The sequence below is a fragment of the Psittacula echo genome (assembly GCF_963264785.1).
Source record: "Psittacula echo genome assembly, chromosome: 2".
Taxonomy (NCBI): Eukaryota; Metazoa; Chordata; class Aves; order Psittaciformes; family Psittacidae; genus Psittacula; species Psittacula echo.
This window is the reverse complement of record NC_137737.1, coordinates 67,698,777-67,717,816: the sequence shown is the minus strand read 5'-3', so window position 1 is coordinate 67,717,816 and position 19,040 is coordinate 67,698,777. Positions and strand designations below refer to the sequence as shown.

Genomic DNA, 19,040 nt, shown 5'->3' with positions numbered 1-19,040 from the left:
TTTTCCTACTGAATTGTGCTTTAAAAAAAACCCAAAAAACAAAAAGAAAACAAAACAAACCCCAACTAGTTAAACCAACACAGAGAAGCTCCTAACAAGCTTATGAAAAGTGAGCTGCCACGATTTTCCATATCACATGACACTTTCACACCAAGTCCTATTATTCTGTGTGTTGGTTAGAGGTGTAGTACTACAACATGGTGGTGTCAGCTGTCATGGTAGGAACCATTCATGTCAGACACTACAGAAAATGTAACGACATGACAGTACCTTCACAGCCCTCTGGTAGGTAAGGAAAATCTAAAAGGATCTTCCCAACCTTTCACAGTAAACACAATTGGATAATCTAAAGCACCTGCAAGCAGGAGATGAGTCCATGATATCTCTTTCCCATCAGCCAGCTAATACTGTTATCAAAACAGTTACGTTATGTCAGCTCTTCAGTCTCCTATCTGTTTTGGGGCATTTCAGAGGACCGTATCACTTTGGCATTTAGCCACCAACAGATTTAGTTGATCCACACACTGTATTTCCTTCTCCTGTATCCTCAGCTGTTTCTCAAATGCCCAAACCCTTCACAGGGGCTAAATTACCATTTCCTTCAAGAGCTGTCTGGTTCCTATTCTTTCCTAGGAGCAGAGAGGAGCTAGCAGTACAGAGACATCCTGCTCTTCCGCATGGCTTCGCTGATTAAATATGCCGGGCTCAGTTCCGGCTCCTCGGTCATGATTGAAATGTTCTGCCACTCCCCCAACTGGTTGGACTTCTTAATGGTGTCCACAACACAGAGGGCATACAGACAGTCGTCAAAAGTGGCAGCCATCGTCAGGGGCCTCCCGTCCCAGGTCCTCCTGTCATCCTGATCCTCAAATGCCTGCCTGACAGCTTGAACCATCTTAATGGTGCCCCGGAGGTAGGGGGATGGGATGTCACTGAAGGCTTTCTCCGGAAGTAAGGAGTTGCTGACTGGTGTGGAGTCCTTTAGAAGGAGCTCCTGCTGAGGAGAGCTGTTGCTCTGTCCATAGAGATCAGTGCCTATTACAATCAGCCGCCCTGCCGAACCCACCACAATAATGTCTTGTTTGAACTCCCCTGGGACGTTGAAGTTGAGCGTCACAGTGCAGCACACGCCACCTTCCAACACCATCTGAAACGTACAGAAGTCGTCGCTGGTGATCTGCCGTATCCCCTTGATGTGGTCTGTCTGCTTCACAAAGGTCTTGAGCAACCCGTGCACTTTCACAGCCTTCTGGCTGGTGAGGAAGGTCAGGAGGTCGATGATATAGGTGCCAACAGAGTGCAAGCCTCCACCTCCCATCAGGTCATCACAGCTCCAGTTGTACTTCTTGCCTAGCAGGCTCCCGCTGTGAACCTGCACTTCGCACACCAGCAGCTCCCCTACGTAACCCTCCTGAATCAGCTGCTTCATCTTCACGAATGCAGGCAGGAAGCGCAACACATTCCCCATGATGCTCATGAGCTTTGGGTAATAATGAGCCGCGGTCATCATCCTAAAGGCATCCAGGGGAGTTGCCGTTCGGTCACAGATGACATTTTTTCCAATGCCTGAAAAACAGTTAAAAAAAATAAATCAACAAAACTACATGGTTGAGTAAGCTGAAAGCCCAAGGCTATTCTCCAACACTAAGCCAAGGAGAGAGATCCTTGAAAGAAGTAAACATTTCAATGTTGTGTTAACGGCACAAAGAACCCCTCTGGTGCGTTTCCAAAATGCACACAGACGTTTCTTCACCACACTATCCCTTTTTATTTTCAAAATGCACTCCTGTCTAAAAAGGGCACAAAGTTGAGGGCCTGGACAGCTAAGAAATTAAGCTAAGGTGGGGCGGGCTGTTACCCCCCATATGTCACCTGCTGGAAGCAGGTACAGAACCATCCACCCCCAGTCAGCCAGCTCACACACACCTCTTCTGTGATAACCTGCCTGTGCCTGGACTTCTGAGAACTGAATCTGAGCTTCAGATTGAATTCCCTGAGGCATGAGTAACACACCACCATGTATACAGTAACTTAACATAGTAGACATTGAAGCCTGGGCTTGTCTTCTCAGTGGACTTGTTCCATTCAGTGGATCTTTCCCACTCAGACTCTTTAAGTGGCTCTGACTGGAGAGAAGGAAAAGCACTGGGCTTGTTGCTTGATTTAAATGTAGAAATTGCTTCTCATTTATAAAAGTTGATGCTATTCTGACAGTGGCACTCTTTCATTTTTTGAAGCAGCTCTGCTGAAATGTCAACAGCACATCCATGGTGCCAAGGGAGAGCCACGATTGCTCTAAACCAGGTCAAACCTAGCTGTGACAATCTGTTCCCTCACAGAATTGCCCATATGGGCACACTGTTTACTGAAGCTGGCACAATGCTCCTGTTTTATCTGGCCATCAAGGTGTGCAACTCAATGCAGTGCAGGCTGAGATGACTGAAAAATGTTTTTTTTATTTATTTCTCCTCATCAAATACCTTCATTCTGTACCCATACACACATATAGTGGCAGAGTCTCCAGTTTCCTTTTTAGTTGCATACCTGCTTAATGAGCAACATTAGGTGAGCTATAAAACTCCTTATAGCATAAATAAAATCTCTGCCCTGAGAGCCTCAGGCTATAGCTGGGCCTGGCACTTAGAAAAGCTGAATTTGAATCCTGTCTGCTGGAGCTCAGATGAATAAATCTAGTTACTTGTTAAATCGCTCTGTGTTTTGATTCCTTTTCCCTTCAGATAGGTGAGAAATCCCTTCTTCTTTAAAGAGCTGTTATGAGGATAAAATTTTACATGTTTTGGAGCTGTTTGGATGAAGTCATATAAATACAGACAGATGGCACAGATCTGTCTGAGCCCACTTACATGAATATTTAACAGTCTGACTGGAAGAAGAAGGGGGTCACAGTCCAAACATTCAGTAACCAGCTTATCCACACTGCCTATTCCTAGTCTTTGTCTGCTGCTATTTGAGTATCTGAAACTGGAGGGAGGGCTGTCACCACTGAAGTGGCAGTCACACCTAGTTAACAGCCAAGAAGGGAAAGATCTTCCTTCAACTTGCTCCTATTTACCTCCCACTTAATGAGATAATTAGAGGCGTACTCATTTTCCTCTTGTATTAGGCAGGATCCTCTATTCAGTGGCCATGGTCTTCCCTTCTCAGTTTCCTCTCTCATCTTCACACACTGCTACTGGTGACTGAGTTGACATTTTTAACCTTACAGCACTTCTTTTCCTGCTCCTGAATAATTTTTTTCTGCTCCTGTTTGATACTGGAGAAAGCATTCTTCCACCTGCCCTATATTCCTCTAACTGGTTGCTCCAGCTATGCCACTGGATACAGATCACTAATATAATAGTCCTTGAGTTACACAGACTCTTTGCAGAGAGATTTTAGCCTGGCAAATCAGTTCTCAAAATAAGGGCAATCTTAGACAAAACTTACCTACAGCCAAACCTTCCTGAAACAGTCATTTTCCTCCTAGAGAATACATGCGTATTACACCATCATCTGACCTCTTCACCACAGATCCACCAAGCATCACTTTCTGCTCCAGTTCAGCTTTCATCATTCTGCCTCACAGACGCCTGCCACATTTTATCTGGGGTCTCTGCAGGCACTAATCTCTCAAGATACACAGCTCTACACATGTGCTTGCAAGAAAAAAGATCTGCTTTCAATGAGAAATTGCAGCCTGGGGACAATCTTTTTGCTCTGTGCTCAGTGCTGTGCACAGTGGGGGTCAGTCCTTCACTGTGTGGGGCAGGAAACACTTGGGACTGTCACAATCTGAGTATCAAATTATGATTATAAACATAAAAGAGAAGCCTATGGGCTTCTCTTACATCCCTTACATTCAAGAATCCCTTACATTCAAGAAATGTTGCCATTAGGATCAGTATAAGTCAAGCACTTAATGCAGAGAAAAGGGAATAGCTCTAAATAGTTGCATGGAGACAATGAAAAGGTGAAGTTATATACTTACTCCTTCCACCATTTCAACCTTTTTGGAAAGACTGAAAGCTTTTAATTACAGCAAATCCAAAATGCAAATGTTCTGAGAGCCTTCCTGTCTCTGTGTATGCTGATAATACATGCTGTGCTCTCATCCCTGTCAGGGATTTAAACGCGTTTTTGCTTGGTGCCCAGAAAGCTTTTATATTCTATTAAAGCTCGTGCAGGTTCTTTCAGCATGACACTGCTTAGCACTTGAGTCTGTGCACACTAGAGATCTTTGTCTTCTCTGTAGCTGCAAATCTGCAAGCAGCCACATTAGTTTTCTTGAAGCAGGGAGAGAACATGAAAGGTTTGCTTAATTTAATTTACAGAAATACGCTGGTGTGTTTATGCAGCTAGAATAAGAAACAGGCACATCAAAACACCACTGTTTTCTGCTCTCTTTCCTCTGCTCCCTTCTCAAAGGAGAAGGAAAAAAAGCACCTTCCGTTTGAGCCACCTTCTATAAGCAGCGACAGCAGAGCAGAGGGCAGTGTGCAGGGAAAACCTCCCTTCCCAACACTGGCAGTCATTAAAAGGTGTACTCTGACTGCAGGTGCTGCAGGGGGATTCTCTGGGAACTGATCCCCTGCTCCTGGTTAGGGTTTAATCCTGTCCACTTTTGTACAAGACTCTCTAAGAAAGGATAAATTATTACCACTTGTCATTCTACCACTGTGTTTTGCCATCTCACACATCTTTGCAAAACGCATCACAGCAGATAGCAGAAATTTCACTAATTACATAAAAGCAGTCAGCTTCTCTTAGTAAGAAAGTGAAATGCATTTGTCCATGGTGATAAGTAACAGAGTTGAATATATCTCATCGTATGAAAGAATATGGCAGGGGGGTTGGAACTAGATGATCTTAAGGTCCTTTCCAACCCTGACTATTCTATGCTTCTATGAATACACACCCCTTCCACAAGCATCACAAAATCTGGTCTACAATGCTACAGCTCCCAATCAGGCAACTTCTGAACATTGATCTCTTCAGTTCTTAGGTAAAATGAAGAAGAAAAATAAGTACAAGGCATTATATTTGAGGCCTATGCACAACCTTCACACCAGACTCTTTGCCTGGCTATGCTTCCACGAGACAAAGTGTTGCCAACCCGGTGGCAAGTAATGTGACGTGGGATTTCCTGGACTGGCACGCAACAGGGGAGGGCTCACTCCCGGCCAGCCAGAGTCCAAAGCTGAAATTGGGCAATGCACCTCCTAGCAAAGCTCCTGAAGCTGACTCTCGGAAGTCCACCCACAGCTGTCAGGCAGGACTTCAGTCTGAGATGCACTCCATGACCCACTGCTTCAGTCACAGAAGGCCAGAATTGTAAAGAACCTACATTAACAGGCACTGTGCCATGGGATCAGTGAGCTGCCCTTGCCCACAGGCATGGTGCCGTGAGGTGGAAGCCATTTTAGACCAGTTAGGTCTGCTGCCCTGAACTCATTTATCTTCTCCTGACAGGAAAGGGAAAAAACCAGAAAAAAACAAATAATGGTAGAGCTGGAGGATGTCCATCCATGAGATAGACCAGATCCCTAGACCAATGACTTACATATAACTCACTTTAGCAGTCCTTAAAAATGTGAAAGGACATGAGTCTGAGCAAAATGACACAAGAGAATTTAACTTCTACATTTGGGTGCTAAAGACTGAAAGATGGCAACATCTGATGACTGCTTTTTTCTTCTTTATAATGAATCAAGGCTTCCAGAGCAGGTCCACATCACAAAACCACTATTAACACTAGCGGCTTCTCACTTCTCAGTGCCTCACAAGGAAGATTAAAGGCTGCGTAGCCCATCTTGACTATTCTTTATCTCCCAGGGTGCATGTATCACCCAAGCCAAACCTTAACTATTTAGATACCAATCTGCCTTTATTTTAAGAAGGTTATTTAAGAACACTCCTTGGAAGAAGCAGATGTCTAACCAACTCTCTAGAAGCAGCTGAGCAAATACAAACAGAAAATGGAATTCTCTGTGCTGTCACTGGTGCTACCATTCATTTGGGTGAGGGTTTCTCTAGCACCTTATGCTGGAAAGTCAAATCGTAGCAAGGACCTAATGGCTTGTCAGGCACTTCACAGCAATTATTTCTGGCAGGAAGTCATGTGATATATTTGCAAACCTCAGAGAAAGGAAGCCTGTGTGATGTGGAGATAATTCCGAAAGCCAGACAGCGCAGAAGCGACTGGTGAGTGGATACAGGCCTGGGTAGTAGAATGTGCAATATTTCCATGGGAAATATTCCAGGGGACGAGTAAGGAGCTCCCGAGTTCGAAATGCCTGGCATTTGCAGCTCTTCATTTTACAGGCGGTTCTAGCTCCTTGGCTACCAGCAGCCCAAGTTTCTTTGTCCCTCTACAACCCCTGTGCTACATGGCCTGAAAACAAGCAAAACTCCTAGGCCCACAGTGCAGGGAGGGCAGCACCGCTGTAACCAGCACAGGCTTCAACTCCAAAACCTGCAATGTCAGCTTTTTTTTCCATCTGTTCTGATTGTTTCAGATGAGGACAAAAACATTTTCACATAAAAACCTCCAACTAATTAAAAGAAGTGGCTGTTGCTGAACTGAGGTAAGACCAGTCCTCTGTTCAGCTCAGGACATGAGGCCCAATATTTTCTCCTCCTCCTATTCACAAGAAAATCAAAAAGGCTCTATTTGGAGTCTGGGCATATAATCAAAATCTTCACTGGCACCAGAAAGATTCATTAGTTAGCACTCACTACCTATTACTCTTGGTCAGGACGGGGGCAAGAGAAAGGGGAAAATGAGGTTTTGGTGGACTAACCTAAATTAGGCAGCAGAAAATTACATTTCTAAAGCTAAAGAGGAACTGGCAACATTCAAGAAACCGTCTGAGAGCTGCAGCAAATACAGGAGTGGTGGAAGACCATGTTCACCAGGGTATTTCAAATGGATGAGTTCAAACGTTTGTATCAGATTTTAGTATCTTCTTCAAACACGTTTTTATTTTTTTAAAGAATAAGCTAATACAAAATTACATTCCAAATGACAGCAATTTACATTATCTCTACTATGGTTATAATAAATAAATACAGGCAAATTTTTCTCCTCAGATGTTGACCATTGAAGCTGTTGTTGTTGCCTTTGGATCCTATGCAGAATCAGAAGGGAAATCATCTTTGGCACTCAGTTCTGTTCACGGCTTGTAAGACATGTTGCAATGATACGTGCTGTATGACTAGTTGCAATTAGGTCCCAGTTTCCACCCTAATACAGTCTGACATGGTTTGTAAATACAAAACAGTATTGATAAGATATGAATGAAGAGTATCTCATTCACATTTTCCCAGCATTGTAACACTGAAAAATTGAGATATTCAGTTACTTTTATAAATAAGAAATACAGCTGCTTTTATAAATGTGGTCAAATCAACAAACCAGAAGTAGCAAGTTTCATTAAAAGGCTATACTTTGCTATGAAACAGTTGTTTTGGCCATACAGACAAAAGACCTTTCCTTAGAAATATTAAAAGCCACAGCCAAACCAAATGGCTTAAATCAAAAGTCGCTGCCTCTCATTTAAATATTTGATATACAGCAATTTGTTCTCTGCACATATGCACACAAATTGTCAACTCCGTGGTTTTGCACAGAATCCATCTCAGAAACCATGCGAGGTGCCGGCAGCCATCATGTGGCTCCCCACAGCTAAGCTGATGTTTGATACAAGCTGACTATCAGCAGAACTGTGTATTTTGCATGCTCTCATACTAGGCAGAGATTGCTTTGTGATATTGTGTTAGCCAATGGTACTACTGCAACCCCACTGGATCTTCAGAAAATGTCCTTCTGCTTCTATCTTGCATAAAAATTAAAATGAATTCTGGTAGAGGCTGTAATTTAGGCAGGACCTCACAAACATCTTCTCAGTTACCTTGCTGACTCATTACAATACTTAAACACTCGGAACAAATTAATGACTTCCTAAGAAACCCAGAAGAAAATATGAGACCTGATCCATAACTGCACTGAACCCTTGACTACAGAGGAGGCTCACAGGCCTGAAAGCAGGTGGCACTTTTTTCTGTTTCAGCACTGTCTTCTGTATGAAGCTGGAACAAACCAGATCAAGGCTATTCCATCTAGCATGTATGTACTAAGGAGAGACACACAACACTGAGAGTGCCTCTCAGAAATTATATGCAAATACAGAACTCAAAGGCAGAAGTAGCTCATACAGCCACTGTTCAGTTATTTTAAGCTTTGACAGCTGGGGTGGTTCTTCAGTTACTCAGAGATGCAGCAATCGTATAGTCACTTTAGCCTGCAACATGCATGGTAGGCCACTGGCACCATAACTCATGATTTTCTGATCTATTCTTCAATCACCGCAATGCTGTTTGGTGAGCAGTACCAATAATGCTTTAGTTACAACTCTGCAAAAGGCTCCTTGCCCACTCAGCTGCAGATGATGACTATAAGGATACCTTGATTTTAGAAGCAGGGAATGCCCTGGCCCCCAGGCACAGTTTCCAAGCAGTCTCAACAAAAAGTGCTTCTTTTGTTTGGCTGTCTCATCATGAAACTGCTGTAAGGCCTTGAAAGATACTGTGCTCATTATGAAGCTAGTCTGGGTGCTGGAGCAATGAGAAGGTACTGGCAACCTGGGTGTAGGGAGGATCCAGGTGAAGCCCTGGATAGTCCTGCTTTCCTCTTGGGGCTCCTAGGGGAACTAAAGGCAGTCACAGGGATATTCTGGAATTACTGCAGACAAGCAGGCAGCAGCAGGGGGTGAGCAGAGGAAAGTGGGAAGATGGCCGATGAAATGGAGAAGGGCAGAGGAGAGGGAATGGAAAGGAAGAACGCTACGAGATGGAAAGAAGGATAATAGAAGGGGCTGGTGCAAACAGCCCAGAGGAACTCCTGCCACAGCCAGCCCCAGTCAGCATCAGCAACATCCCCAATCCTCAGAGGCCCATCCTAAAAGGCTCTCTTTCAGTCCAGTATTCATGTGAGCCCTGCTAGCATCTTTTCTGCAGACAAAAAAAATAACAATGGAGGAGAGAGAAATAGATTTCAGAGAACATTAGTACCCAAAGAATGGACAGGAGAGAGGGACGATAAAAAGCATCCACACTAAAACAGTGATATGCATGCAAGTTAAGCTATATGTGTATCAGGCTAAAGAAATGTAATACCAGGACAGGCTATTCTATGGGGCTATTATTTTCTGACGCATTACGTTTGGAGATGTGTGAATCACATACTGCATAGTGAATAAAAGCTTTTAAATCTCTCAGAACACGGTCTAAATAAATATGGATATGTACATTTCTAGCAGGAGGAATGGGAAGCCTGATGATAAAAGGCTGCTCTGCTCTGGGAGTTATTTCTGGGCCATCTCATAAAAACAATTACTCAGGTGATTTGAAGACCTTTTCACAGGACGAGGGTGTTTTTATTAATGCATAGAGGTGTCTCTGCTGCTATTAGATGCTGCTACTGTTGATATTGTGATATAGTGATAATTACAGTGACAATAAGAACTATGATTGTATTTATCGTATTCAGTGCATGATCTGTCACTCACTTCCTGAAGTGGCATGAAAAACACATTTATTTCAATCAATACATCTGCCAGGGGAAAACTGATGGCAAGACAATGTTTCTTTGAGGAACCCTTATTTAACAAAACTTTTGACAAGGAGATAAATCTGGTTGATGAATGCCTAACAAGATTGGCATTAGTCACAGCTCCAACATTGGCCAACGCAATCTTTGTTAATCACAGATATGTATAGCTGTTGCAAAAAACCAGGTTACTATAGCATAATGAGTCATAGCTCATGAACTGATTCATATTATCAGGGCATGTGTGTATTCCTAGTCTGCTGCAAGTGTGAAGGAAAATAACAGTGACTGAAGGAGCATATTTTGCTTCACAGCTGAAACAGGCAGCAAATGCACACAGGGAGTAAACCGCCCTGCTGACTAGCAACAGCTCATTTGGCCACAGTAAATCAATGGCTTATACGGATTTTAAAAACCCTGCATCTCTTCCTCTGCATCAGAAACATTATGAAGCAAAAGAACACATGCACCGTTATACGTTATTGTCAACTGGGGTGAGATGCACTCCACAAATATTAGATGAGAAATTCTATACAGTAAAGAGGCAGGTGCCAAATTGTACACACCACCACCAAAGCAAAGGCCTCAGTTCATGCACCTAATTCTGGCCCTGGTGCATCACACCATGATTCCAGTTTTTAGGCTAGTTTATCCTCACTTATATAACCTCTTTTCCATGTAACTGCTTTGAGAATGGAAACCTAAACATGGAAAAAAAGGTATTTGTGACTGTCTCTGCCTTGGCTGCCCTGTAACCATAGGTTAAACCAAAGTCCACTCAGAAGACTACCTGCACAATGAAAAGAAACCCTGCAGGCTCCCTGTAGTGATATATGAGCAGCATCTCCATCAACAGTTTAGGTATCACCCAGTTAATGACTCACAAGCAGCTCACACAAATGGTGCGGGAACTGCAAGCAGGCTCAACAAGTAAGAAGATCAACACAAGCTGTGAGCTTACAGATGTGGTTTCAGCTGGGTTAGCGGTCTATAAAACCATTTGAGGAAATGGAAAAACAGAGAACAGGTTTGTCTTGAAATAGAACGAGAGATGTTGGTTTCCTTGTAGATAACTGCTGAGCTGTGGTGCCTAGGCTGGGAAATAATCCCTGCTGACTCCAACAGATTATAATGATGCCTGCAGGTAAGTATGTGCCATCTAAGCAGAACCAAGATGGTTCATGAGGATGAAAGAAGACTGTAATGACGATATCAATTTTCATTATGTATTATTATTGCCACTAACTTTTATTTGCACAGGGGCAGTCATTAGGGTTATGGACTGGGGCCATGTCTTGCATATGTTACTACTGCTGTAGGTATAAACACTGCTGTAGCTGTATTCAAGGCACAGTCCTTTTGTGCTTGATGTTGGACTCGGGGTTGCTTCATAAGTTTTTAAGTAGTCCTGTAAGGAGCAGGAAGTTGGATTTGATGATCCTTATGGGTCCCTTTCAACTTGAGATCTTCTATGATATATAGAATCTTCTGCAAAAATCATATGTACCCTATATAATTTTGAGAACATGCTGACTTGAAGGTAAATTTTCTCATACAACCATATGAATTTTTGATTGCTTGTTCTGTTAGCTTGACTAGCTGGGGCCTTTGATTTGGGAATATAAAGCACTTGCATCATTAAATTCACAGGCAATGTGCTTGAGAATAAAGAAAGCAACCAAACCTTGCATTAATTTCTGTGTATGACAGCACACTTCGCAAGGCAAAGCAAAACTCTCTAGCCCTTTCCTAACACAGGCTAGAGTTTGATGATTAGTTTATATCCCACCTGGCATGTCATTCTGATCTCTTCTCTGTAGGTATTTATGCAAATAACAATACTGGAGACTGAAGTAAATTAAGTTCTTAGTATTAACTATTTAAAAACCTTTAACTGCTGGGAAATCTAGAGGAGGTGCAAATACATCCTGACAAACCAGCTATTTGCACACTACAAGGAAATGCTTCAGGGGTCCCAGTTTGAGGTTATCGCATCCGGCATCTGAAACATGCTCAGACTTACATTCCCTGATCTACTTGGATGCTTTCCATGCTCTCCTATGCGCTTGGGAAAAAGTATATAGGACCACTATGCGACTTTCCCACATTTCTGTTCCATTTTTTTTTTATCTTCAAATCCCCATCAAAACTGTAGGGTCACATCCCTGATAAGTACTTCCCTGTGAAAGAAAAAATATTAGAAGTCTCTCACTAGGTACTCAAACTAAGAAAAGAAAACCATTCTACTTAGACCTTATTCAAGCAAACACTCATTTCAATGGGATTTCATTTGTTTTAGGATTAAATAAAAAACTTGGTGAAAATCTCTGTATTTGGTCCTTTATTTGTTCCAATTACTCCTATGCAACTTCCAGAACAAAACGCACGCCATCAGTCCAGTATAATACCTTTCTTTTCCACAGTAATGAAATCACAGGGCAATCACAACCCACAGTCAATCTCTATTCTCCTGAGGCATTATTATCTGTATTTAAATATGTTTCTTTCCATGTTAGCTGACAACAAGTAAATGTCCAGCTGTTGTAAAGGCTTTGGGAGGATTAGGAAATCAGGCAGTTCAATTTTCTTTCAGCTTGCCTTTCCATCGCAGAATTGTTTATGCTTACTGAGTCAGATAAATTTATGGCTGATAATTAGAGTTAATTTTCTTTATGTTTCCCTTGCCTATCCTTTCTACCCCCATTAAAACCAGCAAGTTGTAATGGGGTACTAAATAATAAACTGACAAAAGATAAACATCAGACTGATGCTGGTAAGTAATTAATGCAGTCATTATTTTGGCAGATTTGTACAGGATTCAAGAAGCTTCATAAACATTGAAAAATTACATCTCATCAGCCAAGTGATGGGGAAAGTGAAAGGAAATCCAAGTCTTACTAAGAAAAAAAAACCAAACCCAACCCTAGTAGTTGCAATGTCAGATCCTGTCTGTATCTCACATGGCATCACTGTGCAGAGCACCAAACCCTGTACTCTACCTGCACTTTGTATTTCAGGATTGTTTTTCTCCAGTAAACATTCAGTGATATTCTCTGTGTGAGATGCACTGCAGTTTCTAATATAACCCTTTCTACATGATGATTACCTGAAGCATCAGCTTCACTACTTAATCCAGACAGTGCTCCAAACATTTTTCCCAACCTTATTTCTCTGCAATATTTTCGGCTGGAGTATTTCTATTTCTTTTCCTCCCCAGTGAAGTTTGAAGGTTCTCTGTGCTGAAGAAAATGTGTATCAGCCCTGCAGTGCTGGATGAATGGAGCTTGCATCTGACCTAATTTTCTGATTTCTGAGTGGTTAAAATAAATTCTAAAATCATTACTCACCTTCCCAAATACCGTACTGACTATGGACACCAAAGCACTCAACTATGGACTGGAATGCTCTAACATAACTGGACACATTTGAAAACTGCACCCATGCACCCACAATTTTGACTTTAGTATATAAGCACATACAAACAGATGCATACAGATGCAGAGAAAAGAACGTGAAAGGGAGTCCCTTTCACATACATAAATATGAGTACATTGCAGTTAGAGGTGAACAGTATCATTACATTCAGTAGTGACTGTATGCACACTCTGTATGTCCCTCTGTGCATCTGCGTGTACAGGCTCACACCATAAATCACAATCTCCTTCAAGTATACAGCTGCAGAAATTGGAAATATCCATTTATAATTACTGGGCAAACCCTACTAGAGCCAATAATGCTGTGCCTAGCAGTGGAACCAGATTTTCCAGAGCAATTTTAAGTTATGCAAGGATGGATGAAGACCAGGTTGCACAACGTGTCTTGGGAAGCAGAATGTTCTCTCAGTGGTTTCATACTCATTGTGTCAGCAGGTCCCCTCTCTGCTCACTGAGTGGCACCAGCAGCAGGACTGGAAAGGGTGGTATAACCACACCACTCTCAAGAAAGGCCACAGCAGAGAGGAGGAAAAAAACGGGCAGTAAAAGGTGTCAAAATAAAGTAGGTCATCTGGACCAACCTAAGGCTGCTTTTTCTATCTGCTTGTTTCTGGTGTGCCATTTCACCAGGATCTGGGAGAGTACAAAAGTATATACACAACGGTCGATCTGCAGGATGGCATCTGTCCACCTTAAAAGTTGCTTAAGACTATTTACAGATGAGAACATGGCTTGATTCTTCATGGCTTCTTATTTCTGCTTCATGGTCTAAGTCCTCTGCCCAGACCAGGAGTAGTTTTTATGTCTTGCCAAGAACAGCAAGGGTAAGAACCACAGAACACACAGGTGAAGAAAACAAGTTATCTTGGCCCACACAATAAAATCAAGCCAGTTTGACTAAAATGCTGATTGTAATTAAATACTTCTGTTGGGATGCTGTCAAGCCAAAAATATGTTCTCATAAAAGACCCCCACCTCTCAGAGTCAACACTGAGCAGCACAGCTCTATCCTAGATGTTACTGAGTCTGGTTGCTTTAGTCCAGCCTCATTCCCATCTTTAATGCGAATTTTGATAATGAGTTCTACAGCGAGTTGGCATCAGGCCTTAGCAAGTTTCAGGTCAAATTTGCCCTCAGCTGTAATACCATTTAATTAAAGTAGTCATGCTGGCCATCAGTCTGGCTCTTGAGCAACCCAGTCAATGGTACAACAGTGAAGAGATGACAAGCAAACTGTGGTTTGAACTAACTGCACTTTTCATTAACTTCTCACCCATAACTATTTTGTAATTCCAAGGTTCTTGGAGGAACATCTAAATAAATTATAAAGCCTCCCCCAAAAGGCCCGAGCCTTAGAATCAGTGTACTTTCTCAGGTAGTATTTTATCCCTGTCAGTGAGAGCAAAGTGCCACTAAACAGCAGCCATAAACCCATTCTGTAAAGCAGCGGTAAGAATGGATCGAAGTGAATCAGCAATTCCAACTACATGAGATGCTGACATTGTGCTTCCCTGGCTCCAACTTGGGGTCCATAGAAGGATGAATGTTTGATTAATTACTCCCCAGACTGCAGAGCTTACACAAGAACCAAGGACTCAGCAGCAGCCCAAACAGCTGACTCAGACAGCAATAACTCATTGGGTGCAATCTGCCTCGATGCCAGATTGCCCTGTCTGCAGTCAATCTGCAGTCTAATCCTCTCAAAAGGGTTTCTTGGAAAATGCCATTCATGCTCACGCTGGCTAAGTGTGCAGTGGACAAGACACAGCTACACCACAGTAGCAGCTGAAGCCATATTTCACTATACTTTTCCACAGCTTGCTTTAATAGAGAGTAGGAACTCTTCCCCACCACTGAAAATCTTCTGGAAAACAAGTAAACTCTGGAAAGTTTCACTGCTACATTCAGTAGACTGGATCTAGTCAATTAGAGTAGCTCAATTTGACATATTCTTCACCAACCTCAATGCCTGGTTTTGCTGCATTTGTATTGTAATCCCAGGACCCTCTTGCACTACATGCTCCTCAAGCACATAATGGAAAACATGCCCCTGTTCACAATGGGCTTTGTTTTACCACGCACATGCTGGATACTTGGACTGGGAAGAAAATGTGGGTAATTCCTCTCACTGTGCCATCTTCAGACCACATCTTCTGCTACGGGAGCTGCTCTGACCTCATTGAAAGGCTATGTTCAGACCTCATCCCTCTGAAGACGCAGGAGAACTTGAAGTAATATACCAAGGGCAGGAACTTAAAAGGGGCAGGAGATCTCATGCACTTAACCTGTGCCACAGTGGGTGAAAGAAACGTAATTTTTTATCCACCTACACTCTTGCAAGTACATATATGATTCAATGAAGAATAAAATACCTGTAAAGTAGGTCAGTAATTCTTGCACTTACCATTCAGTAATACTCACACTCACATTTCCTTTGAGAAGCTGCATAACACACGGATCTCCAAGGAAAGGAGCACAAAGGATAAGGCGTTTGCAAGAATCGCTTTCTTTCTGAAAGACAGTATGCAGCTAGAAGCCTACAGCCCTTCAACTACTACATTTTTCTGTCACAGATTTGGCTCAGATTCCTATGCAAAACAGCCCTAGAACAATTTTCATCAACCTAGTAACACTGTTTTCTCCAAATATGTGCTATTTTCTACCTGGAGCCCCTGCAGAAGAAGAATGAGCAAGAAGTCTTGAGGAGAAATCTCACAGTGGGTACAGACAGTTTTCAGTGTAAGTCCTATTGAGATGCTGACTCTGACTGATCTTCTCACAGAGCACCACTCAAACACAGTGACTAAGGCGGCTCAGGGTTAGGATGCTAGAAACAAGCTTAGGCTAATTAATTGAATTTCTTTTTCTGACTGCAGTGTTCTTTTGCCCTGCTGGATACTCAGAGGCCAGGACTGGTTCCTCTGATTAACAGTACCTCATCATGAAATCAAAAGGAAAGCTGCAGGCTAAAGAAAAATGGATTTTTGTCAGCAAGGATTTGCTCTTGGCAAATAATTATCATTGCCAATGTTAAAAGGAGATTGTGAATTAACCACAGCAGACATAAAAAATAAATTTGGAAAAAAGCTTTCAATAATTACAGTGCATATGTCAAATGGAAATTACTTCAATTTGCATAGCTCTGCAGTCACATCATACAGTATCTCACGTGGCTTCATAATAACAAGCTTGTATCTTTAAAGTCATTTAATATAGCCCAGGGTTTTAATAACCCAAAAGACACTTCAGGAAGTACAAGACAGAAAAAGCTAGCCTGGGATTCTTCATTTTCCTAGGCCATGTCTACACACAGTTCATTATTTCATAACGATGCACTTAAAAATGTGCCATACCCATCCCCAAGCACATATGGTTTTACTAATAAAAAGTACTTTATAATGGTTTGGCGTATTTGGATAGGTCATCTTTATTCCCATATAACCAGCCACATTAGAAGCCACACCACTGCAACTGCATATGTAAAACACTGCATCCAACATCTGTGCCAGGACTCATTTCCATGCAGGTCAGACAGACAGTTCCTTGGAAGGTCTGTTATTACCTGCAGTGTGCTTCAGTCTGAAGTTTCCGGTTAGAAACATAAATGTGACTTCATGTGGGTAGATTTAAGACAAGAGCTTTGCTCCACACTCCAGGCAAGGATCCAGCTCATGGGCCATCAGAGAGAACACCTCTTGGCCAGTCACACAAGGGTGCTTACTTGGGTCTTGTGTGTCAAGGCACTGAGTCCAAATTTGTACGTTTGTTGCTGCTTAGGAATGGGGGAAATTTATTAAAACCACTCTCCTATTTCCCCTTTCATTTATGACTCCAGCCTATTTAAACTTGAACTGAGAATCCCCATATGCCAAACAGAAAGCTCCATAGGACATGTCAGAGCTATGCTTTTTGCCCCTTCGGTGTCATCATTTACTTTCACCTGAACTTAAGAGTCTTTACCTGTACCTGCCACAGAAGAAATGGGGAGTCATATTATCCTTTTGTAGAAACAAGGATAACCAACAGGTAATTACAGAAAGCAGCCACAGGTCCGTTACAGACCACAGTTCACTCACGGATCTCAAAGCACTGCACTCAAAGCCAAGCAGGTACCATCTTCCCATTGCAAAGACAGAGGAAGGAGGTCTCAAGAAGTTTCATGATTTCTCTTGGAACTAGGTATTGTGAAAGTGGCAAAAGCAACAAGAACCTAACCACTTCCTTCCCTAGTAACCTTTCTGCACCTGCAGAAATTGTGACATCTTTTCAGCTCTTCCATCCAATTTTGCTCTCATTTCTGCTTTTTTTATAAAAAACCCCCATATCTGCACTTAGCAGATTGTTGGAATATCTCAGCTTCCTGTGTTAAAAGCAATTTCTGTTTAGCTGGCAGCGAAAGACCAAACCTCAATAGTAGGAATGTTAGTCTAACTGCCTAAGGGCAGGGATTTTGCATGCAAAAAACCACTAGCCTCTTGTTCTCCTGAATTCACACACTTGCTGTGGGTGCCATGCAGGCAGAGGGAAATACTAGCTGCAGGCTAGAGTCACCCCTGGCTATTTTCCTCTACACCAGCATGTGGAGAGAGTGAGGAGGATCACAAGACAGAAAGTCTCCCAAAACCATGGCAGAAACACCCCCTGGCTGTGGTTATACCCATCAGCAGTGACAGGCCCATGTGGAAAGGGGCCAGACAGTCACACTGCTAGGCACTGGGTGCAAGAGGTTATTTGCAATGTACCTTCTATTCCTGTGCTTCCAGCTAAGGGTTAATATTTACCTTACCTAACCAGAAATGGACAGAGTACCAAACACAGGAGAGGAGAGGCCGATCAGCAGCTCAACCCCATGACTCAGTGCACCAGAAGGGAGATGCCAAAACGACTATCGTTGTTTCTCATGAGGTAAGCCTGGCACAAACACAGCACTGCAGGGTACTCAGCTGCTCAAGGGAACTACTGCAGTAATCAGTTTCCCCTCCAAATTCAAATTCATCTTAGTAATAGCAGACTGCCTGTTTTTATGCCTGCCAAAAGCATGGTGGCCTGGGAGAAACAATAGGCTCACCCTCCCTCCTGGCATTCAGCATCAAAGCATGACCATCATCCAAAACCACTTTTGACAAGACCAGCACCTGCCCTCAGGGCCCTCCTAGCAGGATGGCTGGGGCAAAAGCAGAGGCCAGCAGCCAGCCCCAGGCTCAAGGCACACGCAGTATGCTCATGCTGCTGTACCTGGCACCACATCAGCTGTCCTGACCACAAGCATTTTGGTTTCCCAGGTTTATCAGCCTAAGAGCAAGCTTTTTTAAGTAACAGTGTAAACTAAAGACGTGTTTGAGTTGCAGCAGTCCTACCAAATGCTGCAATGAAAATACAGCCAGCGTACCTTTGGACCACACTGTGTATTGAGTGCTGCTTGCATCACTGGCGCTGCTGCCCTGGAAGAGAAATGACTTGGTAGATCTGAACAGGGAGACTGTCCTGCTGCCAGTGTTAGAGGGGTGCTGGAGCAGAGGCTGCTCACATCTCCAGAAGCTCAGATTACCAAAAGACAAAAAGCTACTTGATCTTCAGGGATTTCTTACATGTGCTGCAAAAAATACTGCATGCATTTTGTATGCTGCTTGGATATTTAGATTCCTTAAGTGAGGTTTTGTCCATTGCAAATGTGTTTTGTTTCAAAAATCCTTTTTCTGAACTGTGCAGCCTGTGTTTGTCCTCGAGGCCTGACAGGACACAAAATGTGGCAACACACTGGAACAGCCTCTCTGCTGCAAGCTCCAACCTGCACTAGAGCAGCGCATTTAACAGAGGAGTTTTCCAGTTCGGTAAGATGTCACCACAGTAATGCAAATTTCTTTAGCTCAGACAAGCCTGAACTTTACTGTTATGCTATAGATGTGGCTTCTCACTAATAAAACTATTTCTAATGCAACACTGTTTGAAGGCAAAGGGAGCACATGTGTGTCCTGATGCCAGCGTTTTACACTGTAACA

General features: G+C 42.8%; 1 protein-coding gene across 1 annotated transcript in view; it reads right to left on the bottom strand.

Moving 5' to 3' along the window:
• Positions 1–646: 646 nt before the first annotated feature.
• GFOD1 (Gfo/Idh/MocA-like oxidoreductase domain containing 1) overlaps positions 647–19,040 on the bottom strand; it is a gene marked incomplete at both ends in the record, with an annotated part of 63,963 nt that continues 45,569 nt past the window's right edge. The window contains one exon of the mRNA XM_080611649.1: positions 647–1,566. Within this exon, the coding sequence (XP_080467775.1) occupies positions 647–1,566 (920 nt within the window). The remainder of the gene's footprint in view (positions 1,567–19,040) is intronic.